We start from the raw sequence: 26,042 nt of genomic DNA, 5'->3' as shown, positions 1-26,042 counted from the left end.
ACAAATGTTTGGTCAACACAGAGGAGAGTACCTTCGTGTGCTATACAGTGCTGGTGCAGCTCACGGGTATACTGGTCGCGCGTTAGTGCAGCTAATCACCTCGAGTTCAGCGCGAGGCAGCTTCAACAGCCTACCAGTTTGCTGGCTCAGCAGAACTTGTCTGCAGTGGATACCGCTCTAGTTAGTTACCCTAGGCAGAAGGCGATTACCCATTCTTGCTCTACTTGTGCTCCATCATGATCTATCAAACCACTACTCCAAAAAGCGAGCGTTTCCTGGTGACCCTGCGCCCTTTAAGATACCGCAGTCAATTATTTGGGCACCTGCTGTCTTAGGCGGTTATGATTGCGCTCCACCTATGCTTACTCCCAAACCAGGCTTTCAACAACTGCCAGCTGCTGTCGTAACCTTGAAGGCTGACCACGTCCTGAGTCAACTGCCGCACCGAGTGACAGATGACTGGATTAGTCATGTTAGCGAGAAGTTTGCTATTTTGACCCCTATCCGGGTGGAAGCTCTGCGCAAAGCTTGCATGACCGGTAACTACAACGATGTGCTCAAGCAGAGTGTGAGTCTGGGTTACTTCAAGAAGTTTAAGAACGAGTGGCGCCATATACTGAAAAGTAGACCCCACCTATTGCGGCCGGTGCGGCTAAGAAGTGTTAACGACACGTCCTGGTGGGGCCATATGGGCAGCGCTTCAATGCCTCGGCGGCCTTCTAATGTCAACAAGGCTAATCGAGAACCCATCCCACCGATCGCACTGTTGGCCGATGTTGAGCAAGCCCTGCTATGCTCTTTGGATAGCCAACACGCACCTGCCAACTTGCTGAACGCTGTGTTGATGTGTGCTGCCAAAACACCATTTAAGAGTGTCCCCACCACCATGGCAGCACTGGGCATGACTGAAGTAGAGGCGATAACTTTAGTCATATAGTATGTGACACAACACAATATTGGTAATGAGGAGGCTAATCAGTTTCTGGCTAATATGGTCAAAGAGCACACGGCTTTGCCTCTCCACCTACTCCTTGCTTCAGCTCACGGCTTTATTGGGTCGTTACGATACTTCTTACACCCACAGGTGTCCGTTGAAATAAATGCCAACACTAAAGCGATGCTTTCCGCCTTTGTGACAACAACTCCCGAAAATGATTCTCCAGACTGGTTCATTTTGTGGAACCACAGATCTCTCGAGCTTCTGACCAATATCAGAAACCTAGTCTGCCATTCTTGACCTATTATAAGGTATTAATTCAGTTAGAATTCGGCTTAATCCTTAGTTATCTTCTGCTTTAACTTCAATGTATTATACCCTCAACCATTTCGTCCAAATTTTCCTTAACACTTTTATATACTCTAGTCATCCCATTTGACTATACTAAGCCCATAATAGCTATATAAAATCCCATATTTGAGTATGTACTTCCAGTATAAATAGGGTTAATTTGGATCAGGTGTTAAATTTAGGATTTAAGAAACAAGGAGTAGAAAAACTGCACGAGGCTGAAATCTTAAACCCGTCTTGAATATTTCATACCGGGATGAAGCCTAAGGTGAAAATAAAGAGAAAAAATAAATTGAATAGGAAAAATAAAATAATGAAAAATATGAACGAAGAAAAGAAAAGCCCTCCGGCACAAAAAACATGGAAATAATTAGCTGTATGAACCGAGCGCGGCAATATGGACGAGGATGAGAGAGGAGAGAAAGGGGGAAAAAGGCCGGAGCGTTCCGACGCGACGTCTAAACATTTGATTTGTCTTCACCAGGCATTTGATTATCTATTCAAATTGGTCCATTTCAGTGCGTTTTGTTTCGTTTTTTAGGCCAACGGAAAGAATATATTCTGAACTAGTGAAAACTAATTAGGAGCAAATCACGTCAACCCTGACCAAAGGTGTAAAATTAGGTATGCTGCTCCGCCTGCAAGTTTCCATAACTTGGACGCTGCGGTGAAGTTCCTAACTTTAAACTAGCCTTTGAACCACAAAAAGATCAAAGCGGCGATCGGGCGCGTCGCGAGCACCTCCTGACAGTGACAGCCAGCGGTTTCAACGCGTCATGGTTAATTAGTTAATTAAATTTCTACCAGTCAGTTGATTAACTTTTTGTTTCGGAATAAAAATTCATTAATTGACCTGGTAAACTTAGTGAAGAGCTTCTCTCGAATAAGTTACTTATCTTCGCTCCAAGCGAAATAATGTTTTGTTCAAATTATAAAATGGATGAATTGATGGCCATGTAATGAATTGAACCGATCCATTAAAACAGTGCCGCGTAAAACAATTAATGACTGTTTGTTCAAATATGTTCAAACATGTTTGCATGTCTGTTTGGATTTTTCACATGTGCGTGGCAAGACAGTGATCAATGGCTGATCAATCAAGCTGGATATTTCATGAGAGAATTTAAAATTTAATTAATGGTTAGTAAAGACAAATAGTGATTAAATTTAGAACATCCACAAAAGGAAACTTTCAGACCCGCCTTCGCATATATAATATTTTTTATCTGCATCTATCTATTCTGCATCTACGAACGTATCGCCTCACTCCCGAACTTTCGTTTTCGAGCATCGGGTTTCGTTCTCTCTTCAAGTCTTCACCCGCGCGGAAACCTCGCTTTCCTAACATCAGGGTCGCTCAAGACCTTACGGTGTCGAAAACCACATTGAATTATTTTTTCTATACAAATTAAAATTATTTCAAAACCCGATTATAGTTATATGACTTACTTCTTTATTCTTTACGCACGATGGCCATTTCGGGCAAGCCACCCATCTTCAGGTGACTGAACTGGTACAGAAAAGTGTGGTATAGAAAAAAGTGTTCGTAGTGCCGATAAAGTGTTAAACATTAAGCTGTGTGCTACAACACATTGAATGAGTTCAAACGCACTTTCAGGGTGAGAAATGAGAATCCCAGCTTAGTTCTTGTACTTGCTTTCAATGAATTCAGTGATTAAGTAAAACGACCGCACTCCCGTAGTGAGTAATACACTTGTCAGTCGTGGACTTAGATGATCAAGATCAAGAGGTCAGCTAGTTTGGAGCGGAATATTTTCTAAATAGTCTTGCAAGAACGTGGCCCCGGTGAGTTTGAACATACGAGTTTCTTGGAATGTACTCTGTATCACGTTCAAACTTCCCGAAAAAAAACTCGCCTTGTACGGGATGTGTACTGCTGCGGACGCGGTTACAAAACGTTCAAGTGTGCGACAACTCACACCCGCATGCACCCCATTCCAGGCCGAGATTAAAAATACGCAGCGTAACCTCGATTCACACAGGTCACAACGAAAGCGCACGTGGGTAAAAACGCTCTGCTTTGACGAGTTTGATCCATGGTGCATTTTGAGTGACTTGTCTCGACAGCAATTACAAAGACGTTGTGTTGAGCAGTTGGAAGGAGCAAAAAATGGAAAAAAAGTTGAAATGATAAAGATTTCGCCGACGTGAAATCTGCAGCAGTAGGCAGACCTATGGAGTCCCATCGGCAATTTCCACGTCCATCTGCAGCAGTAGGCAGACCCATGGAGTCCCATTCATCGGTATTACTAAAGTTTAAGAAGACAGTTAAGATGTCGATATTCCCTAAAAGCCAAAAGCAGAGGCGATGGCACGATCAGAAACGAACATATGCCATCGCACAATTTATTACACTTCATTTTGCTAGCGGGAACGACAGACTTCGAAATGCTGCTGAATTGGTGCAAGTTCTTGGATACTGCAAGAAAAATCTTTACGCGACAGAGTCATCTATTTTAAACGAATGCATAAGAGAATCACCCCAGTTTCATTTCATGATCAGTCTTTAGCCACATTATTCGAAACTTTAAAGTTACACGATCTTGACAAAACTCCTATGCTATTAAATCCTTCTTGCAAAATGTGGTCCAGATGGTCTCTTTATTTACAAGAATTCAATTTTTCTTGGATTCATGTCAAATGACCTGATAATATTGCCATGGATGTACTCACAAGGGGAACTTACGGACCTGCCGCCTCCGATTGGGCTGAATTTTTTTTTACAGACTCTATGGACCAATTCTAGAGGTCAATTTGAGCCGTTTTCCCGAATGCGCAATAGGAAGGGCGTAAAAAATTCCCAAAAGTTGCGTTTTCGGCGTGTGATTTGGTCGTGCGGCGCGTGGCAACACTGAAGCAGCCTCTAGTACCGCTTTATCGGCCTGAAGGTTTCAGCGGAGACCGGAGCCCTACTGCACACGTACTGGTTCCATGATAGTGATGTCCCGGGTTCGATCCCCTACTTTTTATTTTCCGCATGATCACGTGACATTTTATTTTTAATTCTTCATCCGCATTTATAAATCAAGCAGTTCCGATCACTATCCCCCCCCCCCCTCATTTTACGTACATTTTCCCCCGATATTTATTCACACTGGCCACATATAATCGTATGAAACTTCATTGATATAAATTAATGAATTAAAAAGCAAAAGGAAACCTTATTTGTTACTACATTATCTTCAAATGTTTTCCTGGAAAAATATGTAATGTGTAAATAAATCGAAGAGCAACCCCAAACCCATGTGCATGCAAGGGTCACCAAGAAACACATTATTTTAGCCCTTTGCTTTTTAATTCATTAATTTATATCAATGAAGTTTCATACGATTATATGTGGCCAATGTGAATAAATATCGGGGGAAAATGTACGTAAAATGAGGGAGGGGGGATAGTGACCGGAACTGCTTGATTTATAAATGCGGATGAAGAATTAAAAATAAAATGTTACGTGATCATGCGGAAAATAAAAAGTAGGGGATCGAACCCGGGACATCACTATCATGGAACCAGTACGTGTGCAGTAGGGCTCCGGACTCCGCTGAAACCTTCAGGCCGATAAAGCGGTACTAGAGGCTGCTTCAGTGTTGCCACGCGCCGCACGACCAAATCACACGCCGAAAACGCAACTTTTGGGAATTTTTTACGCCCTTCCTATTGCGCATTCGGGAAAACGGCTCAAATTGACCTCTAGAATTGGTCCATAGAGTCTGTAAAAAAAAATTCAGCCCAATCGGAGGCGGCAGGTCCGTAAGTTCCCCTTGTCAGTCGACATCCTCCCAACTCACATGATCTCCCTCCGAACACTCTTGAATTGATGGTTTCTTCCTTGCAGTCGCAGATGTTTAACGATACTCTAAATTTAGGAAACAATTTTGTAGAAAAACAGATCAAGGACAAAAAATTGCATGACCTGATGAGTAGGTTAACAAAAGATCCCAAATTTTCAAATAACTCGCATGATAAGTTTCAATTGTACAATGAACTACTATTGATAGATACTAATAACACAGGTACTTGGAGATTGTGTATACCCGAAATGTCGGAAACCGATATCATAAGAACTGCGCATAACTGTATTGGCCATTTGGGTGCTCAGAAAACATATAATTATTTAAGACGTCTTGCATTTTTTCCTCACATGGAAGACGAAGTTAGAAAATTTGTGCGTCAATGTCTCCTCTGCCAGAAATGCGAAGTTAATGTAAAAGCCTCTCATGCTCCACTGAAACCAATCATCTCAAACAAACTTCTCTCTCCGCAGACTTCTTGGGCCCTCCGCCTGTCTCCAGGAGAAATTTTTCAATAATTTTTGTTCTGGTTGATTTATATTCTAAGTACATAAAATTGTACGCTTTAAGAAATGCCACCGGTGTCTTAGTTACCAGAAAATTGTTAAATAATTATGTATTAGATGTTGGAAAACCTGACTGTGTTGTGGCTGATCGCGGCCCAGCATTCAGATCAAATTACTGGCTGGATCAACTTCAAAAAGCAGGCATCATTCCAACCCATAGATCGGTTTATCATCCGCAGTCAAATCCAGTAGAGCGTTATATGCGAATCCTAGGAAATATGTTCCGCATCTATTGCCATAAAAACCACCGAACGTGGATTGACTTTGTAAAATTCATTGAAGATTCAATTAACAATACTATCAACGACACCACAGGTTTTGCACAGATTCAGACTGTGAGGCAGACAGAACCATTTAATTTCCTTGAAAAACCCATTGAATTTCCATCCAACAAGCAACAAAAGTTTGAGGAACAGCGCTAAGCAGGCATCATTCCAACCCATAGCTCAGTTTATCATCCACAGTCAAATCCGGTAGAGCGTTATATGCGAATCCTAGGAAATATGTTCCGCATCTATTGCCATAAAAACCACCGAACGTGGATTGACTTGGTAAAATTCATTGAAGATTCAATTAACTATACTATCAACGACACCACAGGTTTTGCACAGATTCAGATTGTGAGGCAGAAAGAACCATTTAATTTCCTTGAAAAAGCCATTTCCGTCCAACAAGCAACAAAAGTTTGAGGAGCAGCGCTTAGCCCTTGAGAAAAGAACGGCCTGACGAGCCGAAAAGAGAAAAGAGAGATATGATGCTAAGTTGGCCCTGCAAGAGTTTATCCCTGGACAAATTATTCTTGTAAAAACTCACCACCTCTCCGACGCCATGGCTGGCAAAACAAAGAAATTTTATTGTTTGTTTAACGGACCGTACAGAATAACTGAAAATATCAGTGACAATGCATTCAAACTGGTTTCATTAGAAAACAATGATAAGCAACTGAAACTTTTTCCCCAGCATTGATGACAGGCAGACAGAAACAGGACATTTTAAGAATAAATTCTTGCTCAGTAGTCTCTGAGAAACAAAACAATGTATGTAGACATCCTACGTTTTTCCCGTAGCTATTTTACCACAAAACTGATGTCGATGAAAAAAAAGTTTTTTTTGTGTTTTTTTTTTTTTTTTTTCGGAAACTGGGGGTCATTTCTGACCCTATGGTTGTTGTATTGTCATTCACCATTTCCTAGTACACTAGCGTATTTCTTATGTTACTTCAGTAATTTCTGAATTAGCTATAATTTTAGTAATGATAGCCGAACCGGCCCAAATTAATTTTAAGCCCATGAGCAGTTCCATATGATTCAAACCTACCTTTCTACGATCCCTGAACTTGGAAGACCGAGTAACGGCCGTAGTTTACACTTTCATTATGTTAGATAGGATAAAAGTCACGAAAATTCGAACATTACGTCCCTTACTTTCCATACCTTTCCAAAGCACGATTACTTCATGTTTCTCGTAGTTATTTTTTTCGTCTTCATCAGAGAGGGTGGGCATTCTAACTCTGATGCGTTATAGTTTTAATTTTGTTAAGTGTTTCTCTGACGGCATACGCGCTCCCGTTGCGTGCTGCGGCTATGTGAAGGATAGCGGAAGAGGTTGCAAATGTGAAGCCTTTTGGAGAAATAAATATTTATTAAGCACCAGGCTTGAAATTAAATTTGTATCTACTACAGACAGACGCTTACATACCTGGCAGCATCGATATGTTACGAAATTATCGTATACAGCGAGAGGTATGGCCCGAAAACTATTCGCTGATGATGTCCTAGCTTAATTATAGTTTATAGAGTAATAACAGTGGAAAAAGTTAACTACAGCAGAGGACATGTTTGAAGGGGCTTTCTAAGAATTAATTCCTTATGGTGAAATACATTCAAATCATACAAATTTGTTTATCAGAGAGAAAATTGCAACTTGTTACTGATGAAACCCCTTAAATTCAGCGGCAAAGAGGCGAATTACCGAGATCTACCACGTCCGCTGCAAGAAGAAACGCAATCGTTGAGGAAGGGCCCTAACTTGCTGGGTATACGAATAAATGCACTCTCAGAATGCAGTTTTCCTCTTGCGGGCACTCCGTCTGCTACGAGCACTGTCTGGGCCGTTACATTAATGCCTACGCAAAAAATGAGCATCACGGTGGAAGGAAAGTTCCGCACCAACTGAAGGAATTCACGAGGTAACACGGAAAAAACGAGTTTAGGGTTGGGACCTACATGTTAGTGCTGGGCACTAACGAGGGTTAGGTCAAATGGAGCCAGCAAGTCAGAGGAGTGCTGGGCACTAAACAGCTCGAGGCTGGGTCACTAAGGAAGAAGTAGTGTCAAGCCCTAAAGTGACTTTGGAGCGAGCGTAAAATATGAAACGTCTCCACCTGGGATCGAACTCGGGTTGCGCCGGTGGAAGACCAGCGCGTTACCACCAGGCTATCGTGACTCCGACGTCTCGTGGGTGAATTTACACCTGTTAAGCGCAACTACGTCTCGCGGCATCTGATTAGCACTACTCATGTTCAGTGCCCACCTGCACTGCCTTCCGGTGTTGAGCTGTACAGCGCTTAGACGCCAGCCCTCAACTACTCCCCACTAAACGGCCAGTAGTGCTCAACACTAGTCTTGTTTTTTCCGTGAAGTGTTTCTTGCGTTCGAAGTTTCGGCTCCCGGAAATTATATTTCCGGCGTTGTATTTCAGTTGCTATCAGTAACACCTATAATTGTGACCATCAGTCGCGTGGCGTGCTTTGAGGTACACCGATTGATCTGCCAATTAAACCTATGGACAAGAATCGATTAACAGGGTGTTCGCAACGAACACCTTAATAATCGATTCTTTACCACGGCTTTAAATGGGAAAATATCGATAATCGATCATCCACGTCTCGCCACTGATGATCATAAATTCAAACCACACTGGAAAAAAACACATTGGATGTAGAGTCCAGACTCTTGAAAACATTGACAAGAAAAAGGACTCTTGATTCAAATAGATTAAGGCTCAAATAAAAAGGAAATCCGCTCGAATTAAGAGGCTTGCTTCTTGATTTAAGCAAAAATCCGATTGAATCAAGCGTATTTTTTCTTGTCGATGTTTTTGAGAGTCTGGCCTCTACATTCAATGTGTTTTTTTTTCCAGTGCACAGTCATTTATCGAAAGAATTGTCAAAAGGTTACAAATGTGCCCCGGGTCGCTAGAAATGGCCGGGCAGCATACGGCCCAAATTGAAACTTTCAAACGCACATGAGCGGTACTTCTTTTTCTCTTATTTTAAATCGCATCTTCTTGAAAAAGAATTCGGCGTCTCCTGCATACACTTCAATTTCCCTGAACTTATTTTTACTCTTTCCTTAAATCGCATCTTCTTGAAAAAGAATTCAACGTCTACTGCGCACACTTCGATTAAACTCCCTGGACTTATTTATAATTCATGCGCTGCTCGGCAATATCACCCATTTAAGCTCAAAGATGACCTTACACTCAAGAAAAAGATTTGGAAGGTTCGGACATAGACACAATGTTCTAAATACTATACAGCACTACAATATTCACGATGAAAGCACACCGTACAATTCGTGTTATGAGGGTGGTCCTTACCTTCACTGAACAGTCGCTGGATTAAAAGTTAAGACCATGCTGCATCACGAATCGTCCTTACAATACCAACTTCGAATAGAAAAGCAAAGCGATACCTTCCGAACGATCACAAAACTCGTGAGCCGATGAAAGAGATTACGAGGAATTTTTTACGACGTAGAAACTCACGAAAAGAAGAATCAACCGGAAAAATCCGCTGGATTCAAGAGGAGTTCGAACTTTCAGAGGAGGAAAATGGGGTAACTCGTGAGCTCAGAGGTCGAGCGTGTGGATTCAATTATAACGTCACAAATAGTTCGTCAATTACAAGTTTAGGATTCCTGGAGCAAAAAAAATTGTTTCACATTAGGTTTCACAACGAACAAAATCCACGCATAATTGACACGACGAGATTCCCTGCATTCGCAGGGAAGGAAATTCAGCGTGACGCACCGAGTGACAAGACTCGTGACGAGAATATTTCCGTCGTTTGGCGCGAGAAGGACTTAAGCGTCCACGTGCCGTCGGAGAGGATCGCGGCGTGACGACTGAAGCGCCGACGACGATCGCGAGCCGCGTGTCCGAGCACGCCGGGCGGGTTGCCGCACCGCGCAGCGACGGCGCAATGTCGGGCGCCGGCGACTCGACGCTCGGAGCGCCTGCCGGGCACCGCGTAGGCAGCACGCAGCGCTCGCGCCCGCTCTCCCAATATTTTCGTTGCAGCCGAGGAAAGTTCCGCGCCGAGATTAAACAGCAAACAGGTGAAGTGATTACTCCTCACGTGTGAGCACGGTCACACTTCCCGAGCCGATCGATCAACCGACCCGCTCCGCGTTTCCTGCAACAGCATCACTCTTAAAATGATGTTTCAAGGGGTTCGACAGTACAACGCAGCGCACGGCCGCTGTGGGGGGGCACACAGAAATCATCAGGAATCAGCCGCCAGCAGGCAGCAAGGAAGGAGGCCGCGCATCTGTAGAAGCAGACGGTGATGATACATCAGGAGGATTTCAGAACAATAGCTGATTCATACTGTCAGATATGCGTAATCGATATGCGTTCAAAAAATTATTCGGACTTTTGCTTCTTTTTCCTAACCTCCTGAATTACAACATTCGCAGTCATAATTTGCCTTTTCATACTTAATTAATCGATTTGCGTTCGAGAAATTATTCGGACTTTTGATTATTTTTCCTGCACACTCATTCATTATTTCTCCATTTTGCTGTGTGTTTCTTTTTTTGGTCGGTAGTTTGGGTGTGTGGATGATTAAATGAGATATAATATTTGATTAAAAATTGCTTTGATTTTTTTTTGTAATCTGTTACTTTGAAGATTCTCCCAAGCTCTTATGGACAACAACGTGGACTCGAAATGGACGGTGTAAGACGGCAAGAAGATTAATTTTTTGAATGCTTAAGAATTTTCTTTCAACCTCGAAGAGAAATTGTTGAGAAATTGAGAAGTTATGACAGTTGGACATAAGGTAGAAGGTAAGATTCGGAACGGTTGTAGATGATTAATGCACGGTTGGTTGAAGAGTGTTGCACCGTATATTCGCTTGCTTGCACCCCTTCTAATCCCTACTTGAGTAACGTCGTTTTTCAATCGAGTAGAATAAGAGACGCAACGGAAAATTTGTAAATATCTAGTGGGAAGGCATTATTTCCTTTCTTTTTCGGACGGGTCCTCTTGGGTGGAATGTTGGACACGTCGGATTCTCCCTTGTCGATCCGTAGTGGGGGCTAGGATACGTGATATTGGTAATCTCTTCCGAAACTATCATTGTTCATAATGAGGATTCGTGGCTTTCATGAATTCTTTCGTATCTTTAGTTGTTCCGTATCTCGAGTTGCTTTGTAAAAGTATTGGACACCCCCTCTTGGGGATGTTGTTCCACTCAAGTAGAATGAGTTTCTTCTTTCTCGCTCGCTCCGCTCGGATGTTTAAATCGAAAGTTAAAAATGTTTATTTTGTTAAAATTGTCTATTATAGCTAAGTTTGACTTGCAGATTAGATAAGCTTTTAAAGACATTTAATATGTCTAGGATTGTTATAATTGTACATTGTTAATTTTACTTGTGCAAAAAAAAAAAAAAAAAAAAAATTATATTATTTATTTATTTTTATACGTTTTTAACGGTTCTCGTTCACGAACCCCTCAGCTAGTGCGTGTTTATCGCCCTGTCAATCATTAGATAAGTCTGATGGTTTTCGGATACTTGTTGGAGCTACTTTGGTAGGTTTCCTGCAACAACATTACTCTTAAAATGATGTTCCAAGGGGTTCGACAATACATTTTTCCTCTTTGGTTCCAGCCCCACTCGCGGAGTACATCCCCACGCAAATAATTCCTGAAAACATCCCAACACAACCAGAATTATTCCATGGATTCGGATGTACCATTGACTAAATTTTAAAGGTAATACTTAAAGGAAGTTAACAATTTAAACGGTATTTGAAGGTTCTGGTATTGGGGTCCAGGGAACTTGATAAATACTTCTAATAGTTACATTTTGTTTTCAGGGAAGAAAAAGAATCCCTGGCCGAATGGACCCTCCCAAGCCTATTTGCCCTTCTACCTGGAGAAAAAAAGATTTTCGCGATGAGAGATTGTTGACTCATCTCCACTAAACTCATTCTCATAACAATGAAATTAAAAAGAGAAACGAAATCGATTTCGTTGAGGATAGCAGGTCACGAATTCATATGTCCTGAAATTCCGAAAACACATTACAAAAACCAAGGATTTCGAGTACCCACAAGGGTACGTAGCAGTCTATTTTCAAAACATGACATAATGTAGACTTTGTGAAGCATGAAGTTCAGTCAAAAATTTAACTAGTAGGTACTAAGTTCAAGACACAGTCGTTGAATTTGGTTCATTTGTTGGATTCGTTTGTAAGAAAAATTGTTGCGTTTGAGGATTTAAAAAAGTTGCAAACTAAGAGAAGTTTTTGATGAAAGTTTAAGAACATGAAAAATTCAAATCTATTTCAATTACTTTTATTATCAAAATGTTTAATTAGTAATACATGTAAATACTCTTTTAATAACTAAATTATTACTAACTAACTAGTAGATGATTTAATCTTATCCTAATCTAATTTTAATGTTACTCATTTAATTAAACATATTAACTATGTATTAACTATGTATAATACTGAGATACAATAAAAAAAAAAAAAAAAAAAAAAAAAAAAAAAAAAAAACATGAAAAATGATACAACATTTTTAGTATTATTGTTTAGGATGGATGATGTAAAAGGGATGGAATCGAGTAGAGCAAAACTAAAATAGTATCATTAGGTAAATTGAATTGTTCCTCATATTTTTGAGAGTAATATTGCTTAACATTTAAAGTGATAATTTCGGTGATAAATTACTTAGGAACAATAGTAAGCTTGTAATTAGTTAATTTCTTTTACTTCTCAAGATGGCTCTTCAAATTTATATCGTTAGCTTCTGCAGTAATTGATAAGTTGAGCGCAAACCCCATCTCAGGAAGTCTATCCGAGTGCGACAGAAAGAAGTTATTAACCTGGATCTTTGAGGTTTCTATCCTGCACAATTATTGTGAAACGGACATTTTCCCAGCATGTGTTAACTATTTTGATCGCCTATAAAAACTTAACAGAGGAGTTGAGAGCAAACCCCGTCTCAGGAAGTCTATCCGAGTGCGACAGAAAGAAATTAGTAACCTGGATCTTTGAGGTTTCTATCCTGCACAATTATTGTGAAACGGACATTTTCCCAGCATGTGTTAACTATTTTGATCGCCTATAAAAACTTAACAGAGGAGTTGAGAGCAAACCCCGTCTCAGGAAGTCTATCCGAGTGCGACAGAAAGAAATTAGTAACCTGGATCTTAGAGGTTTCTATCCTTCACAATTATAGTGAAAGCGGAGTTTCCCCAGCATGTGTGAACTATTTCGATCGCCTACAAGCAGTTACCACCTTGCCCCTAAGGGTTCTCCAGGTGAGTTGCCTGTGCTGCCAGGCGGAAGCTGCGGCGGAGGTTCGGTCAACGACCCCCTCTCCCAAAAAGGAACAAGGTCCTAAACAAAAGCTCCTTTGGAAATTAAAATGAACGCGACTGAAAGAAATTAGTAACCTGGATCTTTGAGGTTTCTGTCCTGCACAATTCTTGTGAAAGCGGAGTGTTCGAGCCCACTGTGGCTCTCCCTTGTTCCAGGCCTCAACCGCGGGCTTTCTCCGCCCCCCCCCCCCCCCCCCCCGCAGAGAGCCGACTGAGCGCCGACTCAAGGGCTCCCTCTCTCTTTTCATCCCTGACCACTGAGTTCAGGATTTCATCTTCATGCACGTTCCCATGTTTTTGCTATGTTTAGAAAGGATAGTGGTTCAGCCAGTTCTCTGGTCCAGTCAGACGCCTCTCGATTTTGCCCTCGTCGGAGCTCTCATCCCCTTCCTTCCCGTGCGTTAGTAGGTCTGTTTTCTTTGCCGTGCACGCACGATTACTGCTGCACTTTCCTATGTTCGCACGATTACTGCAGCATCCCGCTCCCGTGCTCGCACGATTACTGCAGCATCCCGCTCCCGTGCTCGCACGATTACTGCAGCATCCCGCTCCCGTGCACGCGCGATTGCTGCTGCACTTTCCTCCCATGCACGCACGATTAATGCTGCACTTTCACCTGTCCCTCAGCGTCTTTTCCCCTGACATGAGGATTAAAGTTCAGAGTCAGCTCTGTGTATTTGTCGTGTATTTTGTTGAGAAATAAAGATTAGACCTTTAAGATTAAGATCTCTTGATGATGATCCATGTCGTCGGCTCGTAGCAGCAAATCGACTTTCCGAAGGAATCTTACAACTCTTGGTTCTAGTCACAGATCTTATTCCTCAGCTGGTCCCTCGCTCCCGCCCCAAAACCTTGTGGGAACAGTTGTGCGATTTTGACGAATTTGATGTTGAGTTGGGACCCCTGGAAACTTGTGAATCCTTCGCCCGAGCCTTCTTGCTGGAAGAATCCATGGAAGAGCTTTCGATCTGCAGACACTCTTTTTCGAGAGAGTCGAGAATGCTCTCAAATTTAGGGTATTTTACATCTGCACCGCGATAATCATCAAAGCGTTTTCTGAAATAAAACGACATCTTGGCGGCGATCACAGCTGTCAGCATGGATGAATAATCTTAAAGTTTGTGATCCAATCCTCACGTGATTTCTCAAGAGAGCAATCTGTACACACCAATAGATCCGGGGTTCCAGGTGCGGTACGGAAGAGGCGTTGTCGGCAAGCGTGTACAGCCAGCAAGACCACGCGGCGAACTTTTTACGGGGCAACTATAGCTTGCGTATCTTCACGCACTTTCGTGAGGAAGTTCGGAATGTATTTCAAATCCTTAATTCCTGGCAGTCCCAAGTATCATTGGCAGATCCTGGCAGTCCCATTGTAGTGGTAGTAAATCTAATGTAATGGTAATCTAATGTAATCTAAGTAATGGTACTCTTCTGTTTTACCGTCGTCATATGACGACGTTCACACTGATAGCGTTGACACAAAAGTTACCAAGCTACGTCATAATTTGTTTCGGTGATGTCAAGACCTTTGACTAGGTCCCGAGCGCTACCTTCAAGGGAGCTTGAAAGATATTGAACTTTCCTCACTGAGGACAACTCCTTCTCGTTACGCACCGAAGCTGCAAAGAGATTGTAGAAGGAGCGCCAATCTTCTGTTTTACCTGAAGGATTTTGAGCGGAGTTTTCCCAGCATGTGTGAACTATTTTGATCGCCTACAAACAAGTGAGTTGCCTGTGCTGCCAGCCGGAAGCTGCGGCGGAGGTTCGGTCAACGGCCCCCTCTCCCAAAATGAAACAAGGTCTTAAGCAAAAGCTCCTTTGGGAATTAAAATGAACACGACAGAAAGAAATTATTGACCTGGATCTTTGAGGTTTCTGTCCTGCACAATTATTGTGAAAGCGGAGTTTTCCCAGCATGTGTGAGCTATTTTGATCGCCTACGAACAGTTACTATCTTGCCTCAAAGTGTTCTCCAAGTGGCTGGTGCAGCATGGCTATTAGTGGCAAGTACGTTGCAAGATGTTGTCCCGATGAGCAAGTCTCAATTTATTTTAACAGTTTTTAACCATTTTAACCGATGAATTGTGACTCGCAGTATTCGCACCCTCGCGCCGCGTGCCGATTCGAAGGCCTATTTTCGCTATTTTCGGTCAACATCAACGCCAAGTTCGTCAATGCAATCCAATCTTTCGAATCAATCGAAGCTACTTGTCGAATTGTTACTTGTTCTTGTCACAGAACCAGTTTGTGAGCGGATACCCTCCGTTTTTTCTGTGTCAAAGAGGAAATGAATGGCTGCATACTTTTCCGGCAATGACATGTGTCGCTTGGGGTGTCTAACTTTTGAAATACTAATTTTTATGTCTTTTAACTAAAACAGGACAGCAAGAGGAGGCAAATTCCATTGCAACATAGAAAAAGAATTCCATTAAAATATTTGCGACGAAAATGATGTATTAATCAAATTTAATCGTAACGCTGGACGTATTCGTATATATGTCTCAGGTGATAATGAACTGTAGTGCAAAGATCGCAATACAATTTTTTTTAAAAAAAATAAGTATTTAAAAATAATACATCCGAAACGCAACCCTGAAAAGAAAATACGAATGCAAAATTGGCAACAAAAGTTTTTAAAAAAAGATACCACCTAGAAAGCGGTGCCAAGTTTGGATCATCATCGAGGCTTCCAAAGTTAGTTTACAAATACCGTCAGAATGGCACCCCCTAAGGATTTTTGGGCGGGATATCACATCGATATTTCATCAGATATTATTTCTTCTCGTCAAAAAATTGTCTACTTACTTTAAATTTTACTTAAATTGGTTGGTTAATTCGTTCATTCATTTATTTTTTTAATATATTCATTTCACTTATTATTATTCATGTATTTATTTTATTTATTTACTAACCAAACATCATGGATAGAAAATAACTGACAGCGTTTTTCCAAGTATAATATTCGTCAAAATTGGACCGTTTCGTCAACGGTAAATTTTCCACAGTTGTCTGAAGCACCTTCCATTTCGACCCGTTCACTATCAATACTTTAATTCAAAGAAAAAGGTATGTAATTCAATTAAAGGCGTTTTGATTTTACACCGTTTCAGACGTTGTGTCCAACGCACAGTGGGCCAGATCGTGTCCGTAGCGGCGCTTAATTGATAACGCCCGCTAGATCAGGCATATCGTTCAAAACATGATGATGCCTAGGGTAATTTGATCTGTTCTTTTCAAATTTTGTGTCAAAAAAACCGGCAAAAATGTCTAAATGTAGGTTTTGGACGTCGAAAGCTGAAGAAATTGCTCGATAAAAAGCAGGATCTTGTGCTAATAAAAAAGGGGGGAAAAACACAATCATCGAACCGAAAAATGCAATCTTATCATCTGACCTTGTAATTCTATTGGAAGGAGAATATTTTCGCTTTTGCAGATCCGAAAAATATTGATTTTTAGCTGCAGGGCATGAGATCAAAGTTGCCCAAAAAATAAGCCTTAAAAAATGAATTTTTCAGAATATTGTGGACTGGGAAAGTGTCATTGCGGTTCGTTGCGCGGTTCTCTCTGGTATTTTTAGAAAGCATATATTCTAGAGATACCATATACCAAAGCACAAACGGTACAAACCGGTACAACCATATTTTTTGGATGCTTATTTGAGGTGACCTCCAATTTCCGTGAAAATCAGAATTAGAGGTTTTAATGAACTACGTTACACAGTAAAGCGGCCAATGAAATATTTCAACACAAATTCATGTTTTAAGGGTTTTTAAGGTTTCTAATAGCATTTCTCGCTCTTGCGATACTTTAGGGTGGAAGGAGGGGGAGGGGGAGGCCGACCAAAATCAGACAGTCAAAAATTTGTTATGGTTAACAATTTTCTTGAGCTCAGTAAATAATGATAATTTTTTTACATCCGTTCACGCATTCAGCCCAAATAGGACTGGTTTTAAACCAATTTAGCAATGAATATGAAAATTCTACCATCACATGGCACCTAAGTTTAGAGTGAGTATTGACCGTCGCTGACACCAATATAACTGCTGAAATTTCAACTTCACTGTTGAACTGTACTTTATGCAATCTTGCGTGCTTGAGGATGATATCTTCGAGGGAGAGGAGGATTCTACATCGAATTCTCTTAATTCGATCAAAAATCAATATTGGTATGAAAATAACGCAATAACAAGAACCGACTCGTACACAGCTCAGGATACCGTTACTTACCGAAAATAACACATTATTCACACAATGACAATAGCTTTTAGGAGGGATGTAACACTAAAATAGGCATAGTCGTATTTAAAGAAGTCAATATTTAGTTATTTCAGTGACTTCAATCATACGATATTAAATTACTTTCAGTCCAACAATGAAATTGAAATTTCAGCAGTTATATTGGTGTCAGCGACGGTCGACTCACTCTAAACTTAGGTGCCATGTGATGGTAGAATTTTCATATTCATTGCCAAATTGGTTTAAAACCAGTCCTATTTGGGCTGAATGCGTGAACGGATGTAAAAAAATTATCATTATTTACTGAGCTCAAGAAAATCGTTAACCATAACAAATTTTTGACTGTCTGATTTTGGTCGGCCTCCCCCTCCCCCTCCTTCCACCCTAAAGTATCGCAAGAGCGAGAAATGCTATTAGAAACCTTAAAAACCCTTAAAACATGAATTTGTGTTGAAATATTTCATTGGCCGCTTTACTGTGTTACGTAGTTCCTTAAAACCTCTAATTCTGATTTTCACGGAAATTGGAGGTCACCTCAAATAAGCATCCAAAAAATATGGTTGTACCGGTTTGTACCGTTTGTGCTTTGGTATATGGTATCTCTAGGATATATGCTTTCTAAAAATACCAGAGAGAACCGCGCAACGAACCGCAATGACACTTTCCCAGTCCACAATATTCTGAAAAATTCATTTTTTAAGGCTTATTTTTTGGGCAACTTTGATCTCATGCCCTGCAGCTAAAAATCAATATTTTTCGGATCTGCAAGAGCGAAAATACTCGTCATGCAATGGAGTTTACCAGTCAGATGCATATAATGGTTTGAGGTTCACGAGTGCACTGTGAAATAAGCGAGTATACAACGCGCGCCTCAGGTTGCAGAAATCTGGGTTCATCACATTCCACAAGCTGCATATCTATCTACGTGGAAACCGCAGATATAATGCATATTTTAGATATTCCCATGTAATTTCGTTATCAGTAGGTATCTGAGCATCGATTAAGATAGCTTTGATGTGGAAAAAAAAATGTCGAAAAATTGCATTTCGCGCCGCTACGGACACGATCTGGCCCACAGTGCAACGTTCTCAACAGTTGTAACTGCAATATCAACTACACATCTCGCCGAAGAATTAAATTGCGATTATTCTTTTCAGATGTTGGAACACGGAAAAAACAAGACTAGTGTTGAGCACTACTGGCCGTTTAGTGGGGAGTAGTTGAGGGCTGGCGTCTAAGCGCTGTACAGCTCAACACCGGAAGGCAGTTCAGGTGGGCACTGAACATGAGTAGTGCTAATCAGATGCTGCGAGACGTAGTTGCGCTTAACAGGTGTAAATTCACCCATGAGACGTCGGAGTCACGATAGCCTGGTGGTAACGCGCTGGTCTTCCACCGGCGCAACCCGAGTTCGATCCCAGGCGGAGGCGTTTCATATTTTACGCTCGCTCCAAAGTCACTTTAGGGCTTGACACTACTTCTTCCTTAGTGACCCAGCCTCGAGCTGTTTAGTGCCCAGCACTCCTCTGACTTGCTGGCTCCATTTGATCTAACCCTCGTTAGTGCCCAGCACTAACATGTAGGTCCCAACCCTAAGCTCGTTTTTTCCGTGAATGTTAGATTCTCATATACACGGGTTGTTTATGACTTGTATGAATTGCAGTGACTTAAATCGTTGATGTTTAGTTCACAAAGTGGATTAAAATTTTAGTTTATTTGAACTTACTTACCTGGTGCAATTTGGAACATTATTGGGTTGATGTTGGTTGACTGATCAAGCAGCTCTCTGATTGGCTGAAAACTGCGTTGCAATAACCTCACAATTAGGCTATAAACATGGTTGTGTGGCCGTGAAGTTTTCGTTCAAGTTACATACATATCATTTCTTAAAACATGAGCCGAAACCTTTGAAAACGGTAACAGTTACAATCGAAAACGGCAACCAGTCAAACCAACCTTCTACTTGACCAGTTTCGTGTCAAACTGGACAGCGAGGTAAGTTAGATTTGACCCTTACTGTACCCCCCATATGCTTGTGTGGGTTTGTAGTTCATACTTATTTCATAATTATAATTATGTACACTGGTAAAGAAAACCTCTTGGTTCAAGAGTGCAGTTTCTTGTCGCCGGATTTAAGAGTCTGTACTCTTGTTTCAATGCAAAATCCGCTTGAAACAAGAGTTCAAGACTCTTAAATCCGGCGACAAGAAACTGCACTCTTAAGTAAATGCAATGCGGCATTGGTCCAAGAGGTTTTTTTTACCGGTGTATCCTATTAATAATAAGTACACACTTAATAAAATGAGCAGGCACAATAAATTGCAACTGCCAGGTCCTCTATAATTCCAGGAAATACTGAAAGATGTGCCATGCCAAAGATACTTTCTTGAAATGTACTGGAATTGTGATTTGCGTTTGATTTTTAATTTCAATAGACTATTGAACAGGAAGATGCTTTGAATCCTGCAGAAACAAAGACATTGTCCATGTCTTTGTTTCAAAGATGAAGGTGCTTCAAAACGGACCCCAGTCGGGAAGATGATGTCATCTGATCATAAGGACTGGATAGATGCTCCATGTATACAACATGCACATCCATGGAAATCCCAATGCATGACGTAATGATCCCTGGGTGGTCGGAGAAGATATTCTCGGTTTCGGGAAGAGATTCCCTGATTTTCCCGGTAAATTTTCATTCCCTGATGAATCCCGGTGTTTAAAAAACTAGGCGCACCATGGTTAAAATGGACAGCAATTTTTACAAATTTGCTGAAAGTGAAACACGTAATGGACACGTAAGTTAATTATTTGTATATGCTATTATACTTATGGACGATTATATCCCACACGAAAAAACTCCTTAACATCATTTCATGAAAATTTCAGTGATTTTTCTGCTCTTCTGAAAGAATGTTCTGCACAAAAACTCAAAATCGAAAAGCAGCAATCGAACCCTTGGTCAAAATGGAGCCTGGATTGTGCTTGGGCTCAAGCCTTCATGACTTATATATCTCTTTTAGAGCGCGGTTGGGTATGTTGGCGCAAAACCAAGGTTCTGTCAAATGAGAGGCCAAACAATTCAGACGGAAAAGAAATATACATCTCAAATATGTCTATCGTCATGGGAAAGGACGATTACTGCGCTCGTCAGATGCAAACCTTGCAATCTCGCGGGGAGAACTAAATACATGATCCTCTTCCAAACTGATTCGTTACATTGATGAAGATAGATATTCTTCACTTCATTTTCCACTTCATGTACGTTCTTCCTTGTCCTTTACCCGAGGAAAGCTTAGCTCATGGCTATAGCGAGGCGAACCATTGGAATCCTTTCAACGAGCTAAGGTATCCTCGGTTTGCTTAAGCGATGTGTCGTGATGGTGAAGATGAAATAAGGGTAGATCACAGGTGGTGATGAGCAAGTTGAGTTATTAGGTGATTTATTCAGAATTTCATCGTAGATGAACGTGGTTATTTGACAATTTAATTCAATTTCAGACAAATTTCATGCGAAAAACGCTTGATTTAGGAATACAAGAATGGTTCTTCCTCGGAAAAACACGCTAAGTAACTTGAAATGCGGCCAGAATACATTGAGGCAAAGGCGGCATTGCGTCTCCCAATTCTTGCCGCAGTGACGTCGATCGCTGTGGCGTAGTTGGTGCATTAAAACTGTATTTTGAATACTGTATTAACTGTATTGTAACTGTATTTTAAACGTGTGTTTGAATTGAATCTGAACTATTGATTTGAACTAATTATCGAAACTATGTCGGCCCGACACGACAGGACGTAACCCTACCTTAACTATGCATACACAAATTGCAGAATGCATCACAATCCGATGTCTTATAAGGCTGCTTTAGACTTTCAAAAATCGGCCCACTGCCCTACATGCTGATCTTTGAACTTTATAGACAAAGCGATAGACAAGGAAGACTTAGGGAGTGCTGAGCGATCCTATAGGTTGAAATGAGTGGTTCTGATAGACTAAGAGAGTAAATGATGGACAAACTATGGGGTCTCTCGTAGGTTGCCGTTATATCCCGTATTATCTACCTCCTATGTCCATCACTGGAAAAAAAAAACACATTGGATCTAGATAAAGACATCGACAAGAAAAAGTACTCTTGATTCAATCAGAGTCTAGCTTAAATCAGGAACCAAGCCTCTTAATTTAAGCGGATTTCGTTTTGATTCAAGCAAAAATCCGATCGAATCAAGAGTATTTCTTCTTGTCAATGTTTTCAAGAGTCTGGACTCTGGATCCAATGTGTTTTTTTTTCAGTGATTGCAACCACCCGCTTCCACCAATAGGATCCTTCCATATTCCTTTGGTCTTCTTCGTCCATCAGTTTCAACAATGAGCCTCCTGGCTTGTCGCGCCCTCGGTTGAGTTTCGATCATCGGCCCGGAGCCGGACACTGAGAAAAAGCTATGGTTTATAAACCTATTAGAGGTAAATATGGAACACCTATAATAGTCGTAAATAAACTAATGATTCTCGGTCTGTGAACCATACTAAGGTCTCTGTACGTAATTAAGGTACAGAGACCATAACTAAGGTATATGTGCTATTATTATATGTAGAGGTACTACTATTAGTGGTGTTCCATATTTACCTCTAATAGGTTTATAAGCCATAGTTTTTTCTCAGTGGACACAATGCCGGCTTTGCCCCATTCCGATGCGAAAGCACCGAGCTCTGGATCCGCGACGGCGGTCAAGCCTCGGAGTCCTGCATGCGGAGGTCGGACTCCATCTCCTGCGGCGAGCGGAGGTCGATGGCGAACTTGGTGACGCTGCCGCCGGCGCCGACCCGGATCCGGCGGCTGTAGAGCTGGAAGGCGGTGGCCAGGGTGTAGGTCAGCTTCCGCGCCACCTGCCGGCTCTCGCAGACGAAGGCGTGGCAGACGAACGGGTGCCCGGCGTCGCGGGCGCGGTGGCTCAGCACGTCCTTCACGATGATCATCGCGAACACTCGCGTGTAGACCAGATCCTGCCGACAGAGATACACGGCTCGCTGTAGATCGAACGTCAAGGGTAGGATGGGCAGAGGCAGAGTGCCTGCCTACGACGAATTGTGGGAGAAACTCGAGCTTCAGTTGGCTGATCGCCTTTGAGCGTTGCTCCGGAGGGAAACATTTCACCCGGCAGAGTTTCCATCGCATGCATGCATACATACATCGTCACCTTCCAGGCAAAGTATCACAAGCGCCATGCGACGTTTGAAAATTTCCGCCGCCATTTTATTTTTTTACAGAGAAATTGTTCAACGAAGCTGTCCGAAAATTTCACTGAATTTTCTTTGTGCTGCCAATAAAATATAGTGAAATTTCCGAACAGATTCAACCAACAATTTCTCAGTAAAAAAATAAAATGGCGGCGGAAATTTTTAAACGTCGCATGGCGCTTGTGATACTTTGCCTGGAAGGTGACGACATTGTGGCCCTTACTTTTTAAATTTTTAAATTCTGTACCATATTTTGATCTCTCCTCCGAGGTGTTAATGGCTAAATTGTGAAAAGCACCAAATAAACGTATCTACTAACCAACCATACGTACATACCTGAACTCCGTATGAGATGGTCTCGATGGGGTATCGCATACATACCTGAACACCGTATGATATGGTCTCGATGGGGTATCGCATACCTACATACATACCAAGGAAAGTCCAACCCCCAACCTGCATCTCTTGTAATGTCCCTCTCTCAGTTAAACGTGTTTTAATTACTTGCCCTACATATCAACAATTAAGATCCAAGATTGTGCCTCCAATTTCTGATCTCCAAACTATCCTTTCAAAGTATTTTCGTGAAATCCCTCTCTTTTTCAAACGAATTAATCTCCAAATTTAATGTATTCTTTCCCTGTCCCAACCTTTGATTTTGAACTATCTTTTGGTGACCCCTTCCTTTTAAATTTTTAAGCTCTGTACCATGCTATTTTGATCTCTCCTCCGAGGTGTTAATGGCTAAATTGTGAAAAGCACCAAATAAACGTATCTACTAACCAACCAGCCTCTGGGTTCCTCCCGGAAGGCGACGGCGTGGACGTCCTGTGAAAGGTTGGCGACAAGGGTGGAGGAGGAGATCAGAAGGTGCCAATTGCCTGATGATCTCTGGGAGGATAGGGGGCAATGGCGATTGGGCGTCGCAGAGCGCAAGGCGGCGCTATAAAAGCGACTTTATGTATGTGTACTATCCTTTTGTGACCCCTACCTTTTAAATTCTTAAGCTCTGTACCATGCTACTTTGATCTCTCCTCTAAGGTGTTAATGGCTAACTTGTGAAAAGCACCAAATAAACGTATCTACTAGCCAACCATACGTACATACCTGAACTCCGTATGAGATGGTCTCGATGGGGTAGAACTGGTGGGGGCCTTGGGCGGGGGCGGCGGCGTCCTGGATGCGGATGCCCTCCTTCTGGACGGTGAGCGTGAGCATGGGGAGGGCGACGCCGGGCTCCTTGGCGGCGGCCACCATGGCGTCGACCGGCTTCCGGGTGTGCTTGATCCCCCAGAGACCCCGCGACTCCCGCGTCCCCAGGTACTTGACCAGGAACGAGCCCGGCAGGTCCTCCTTGATGAGCGCGCTCCCGCCGGACATCCTCGCTTCATCCGCGTCTTCCACCACGCTCCGCCGAAGGAGCAGTCTCATAGAGCGCCACGCCAACACGGTTCTGCGGCCTCGCTTCTCCGCTCTCGCTCCGGTCCTCAACTCGTCGCCGCGTCCCGGTCGGCCGTAATGTACTGCTGAAACCGCACAGATATATTGCAGGCACGCTTGGATTGCATTCGGCAAAGAGGAACCACTAGACTCCTTTATACTGAGAGTCAAGACAATGCGAATCCATTTCTGATTGGTTAACCGGATTTTAGGCCTTCACAGTGTCACAGACGGGAATAAAGATTACATTTTCACCGATTGCAAAGATTATAATCTGCAATGGACCGAGGAATTTTGGGTTCGACAAGGAACAAACGGAATGAGAGAAGGAACGGAGAAAGGCATTTAAGAATGAGCCGATCAAAGATTACGAAAAACGTTCAATTTGTGTAATCTTTATTCGGGTTTGTGACTCCATGAGGGGTGTTGTCTTGACTCTCAGTATAAAGGGACTCTAGGAACCACTAGCATTGCAATGTTGCTAAGATTGTGCAACTTATTTATTTATTTGATCTTTGGTACAGAAATGTAAGCTCCCGGTAGAGCCATTGTACAGGTCAATTACACAGTATAACAAACTAATAAACAATGTATATTCACATTACTTACTCAAATGTCTAGGTACTGAGAAATTCACTAATGTCATAATAGGCTTTCTGCAGCATTAGCCTTTTTATTTGCCTTAGAAAAGCGTGAACGTCATAGGATCGGAGGGAGTTCTTAATGTCTAAAGGGAGAGCATTGAAAAGTTGGATAGATGAGTACGTTATATTGGCCTCGGTCGAGACAAGGGAAGTAGGAACTTCTTTTGTCTTGGAGGAAAAACCCGAGTACCCGGTAATAGTTTCTATTTGACTCGCTAAAAACTGTAAATTTAAGACAAAAATTACCGTCTAGATTTCCTAGTTTTTCACGATTTCCACGATTTGATTGCAAAAGATGAAGTTGCACGGTCTTAGCATCATTGCAATGCTAGTGGTTCCTTTTTGCAAAATGCAATCCACTTCGTATCGGGCGGGAAACAGTGCGGAGACCGCCAGAAAATATTGCGGAAAAACTTGAAATTAGCAGTGATGTACTGCCGTGCTAAGGAAGAACGCCGTATGAACATTCGAGAGTTGTCAAATTTCCGCGGATAGAATGTTCATTTTGAGGAGACTTATGAATATTTTGTCTGGAAATTTTCAGACACTTTAAATTAAGAACAAAATTATCTGAGAAATTGGCGGAAAAATATTCAAAAATTTTCCTGAAAATCAGTGATTTGCCGGAGGATATTTGAGAACGCCTGAAAGCTCATACGGCGTTTTTCCTCGGCACGGCAGTATAGCACTTGGACGGCGCAAAACTGAGCCGTATTGCAGAACACTGAAAAAATAATTCTGTCATGTGAGCCGAGCGTTCGGTGTTCCAATATGGCACCGTACGTACTTATTACTTACACCCGGTCAGCTGATAATAATACGATAAACGATAATGGCCACCTGTTGTCAGTTGTTGAACTGTTTGCTGTTTGTGTTTCGTGTTTTTTTGTGATTCGTGGATTGTTAACGCCCAGACAGAATACACCAGATTAAAACACCCTCAATAGTAAAACGAAGCCAGGTAAGTGCTTCAAGTGCGCTAGTTAATGCATCATTTTCTGCTCTCTGACAGTCGTTGCTTTAGATCTTAAGGATGGCTTATGAAGAGTTACACGGAGTGATAGCTACCCCGTCAAGCCTTTGAGATAGCCGGGACCCTGTACTTACATCACGGTTGAATTACAACGTCTGCCCAGAGCTAAAGCAGTTCAATTTAGACTCTGTGAAAAAATTAAAAAGCTAACGTGTTTTGCTCTGCATAGCAC

At 41.9% G+C, this 26,042-nt stretch overlaps 2 protein-coding genes across 10 annotated transcripts in view; both read right to left on the bottom strand.

Moving 5' to 3' along the window:
• CNMaR (G-protein coupled receptor) overlaps window positions 1–10,280 on the bottom strand; it is a 262,428-nt gene extending 252,148 nt beyond the window's left edge. For 2 of the 3 annotated variants that reach the window (XM_019045463.2, XM_019045464.2), the window contains exon 1: window positions 9,267–10,280. The gene's annotated coding sequence lies outside the window, so the exon portion shown is untranslated. The remainder of the gene's footprint in view (window positions 1–9,266) is intronic. The other variant, XM_019045465.2, reaches the window with a different exon arrangement.
• A 10,663-nt stretch (window positions 10,281–20,943) lies between these two features.
• The window catches only part of LOC109033040 (low density lipoprotein receptor adapter protein 1), a 71,512-nt gene continuing 66,413 nt past the window's right edge, over window positions 20,944–26,042 (bottom strand). For 3 of the 7 annotated variants that reach the window (XM_072298844.1, XM_072298845.1, XM_072298846.1), the window contains exons 2-3: window positions 23,861–24,279; window positions 20,944–22,519 (exon numbers count right to left, since the gene is read on the bottom strand). In XM_072298844.1, the coding sequence (XP_072154945.1) occupies window positions 22,244–22,519; window positions 23,861–24,279 (695 nt within the window). In that variant the 3' untranslated portion in view covers window positions 20,944–22,243. Of the gene's footprint in view, window positions 22,520–23,860; window positions 24,280–26,042 lie in introns of those variants that run through there. The other 4 variants (XM_072298847.1, XM_072298848.1, XR_011899627.1 and 1 more) reach the window with 3 other exon arrangements.

The sequence above is a fragment of the Bemisia tabaci genome, chromosome 3, assembly GCF_918797505.1.
Source record: "Bemisia tabaci chromosome 3, PGI_BMITA_v3".
Taxonomy (NCBI): Eukaryota; Metazoa; Arthropoda; class Insecta; order Hemiptera; family Aleyrodidae; genus Bemisia; species Bemisia tabaci.
Note: the sequence above shows the minus strand (reverse complement) of the source record. Positions and strands in the feature narration are given on the sequence as shown.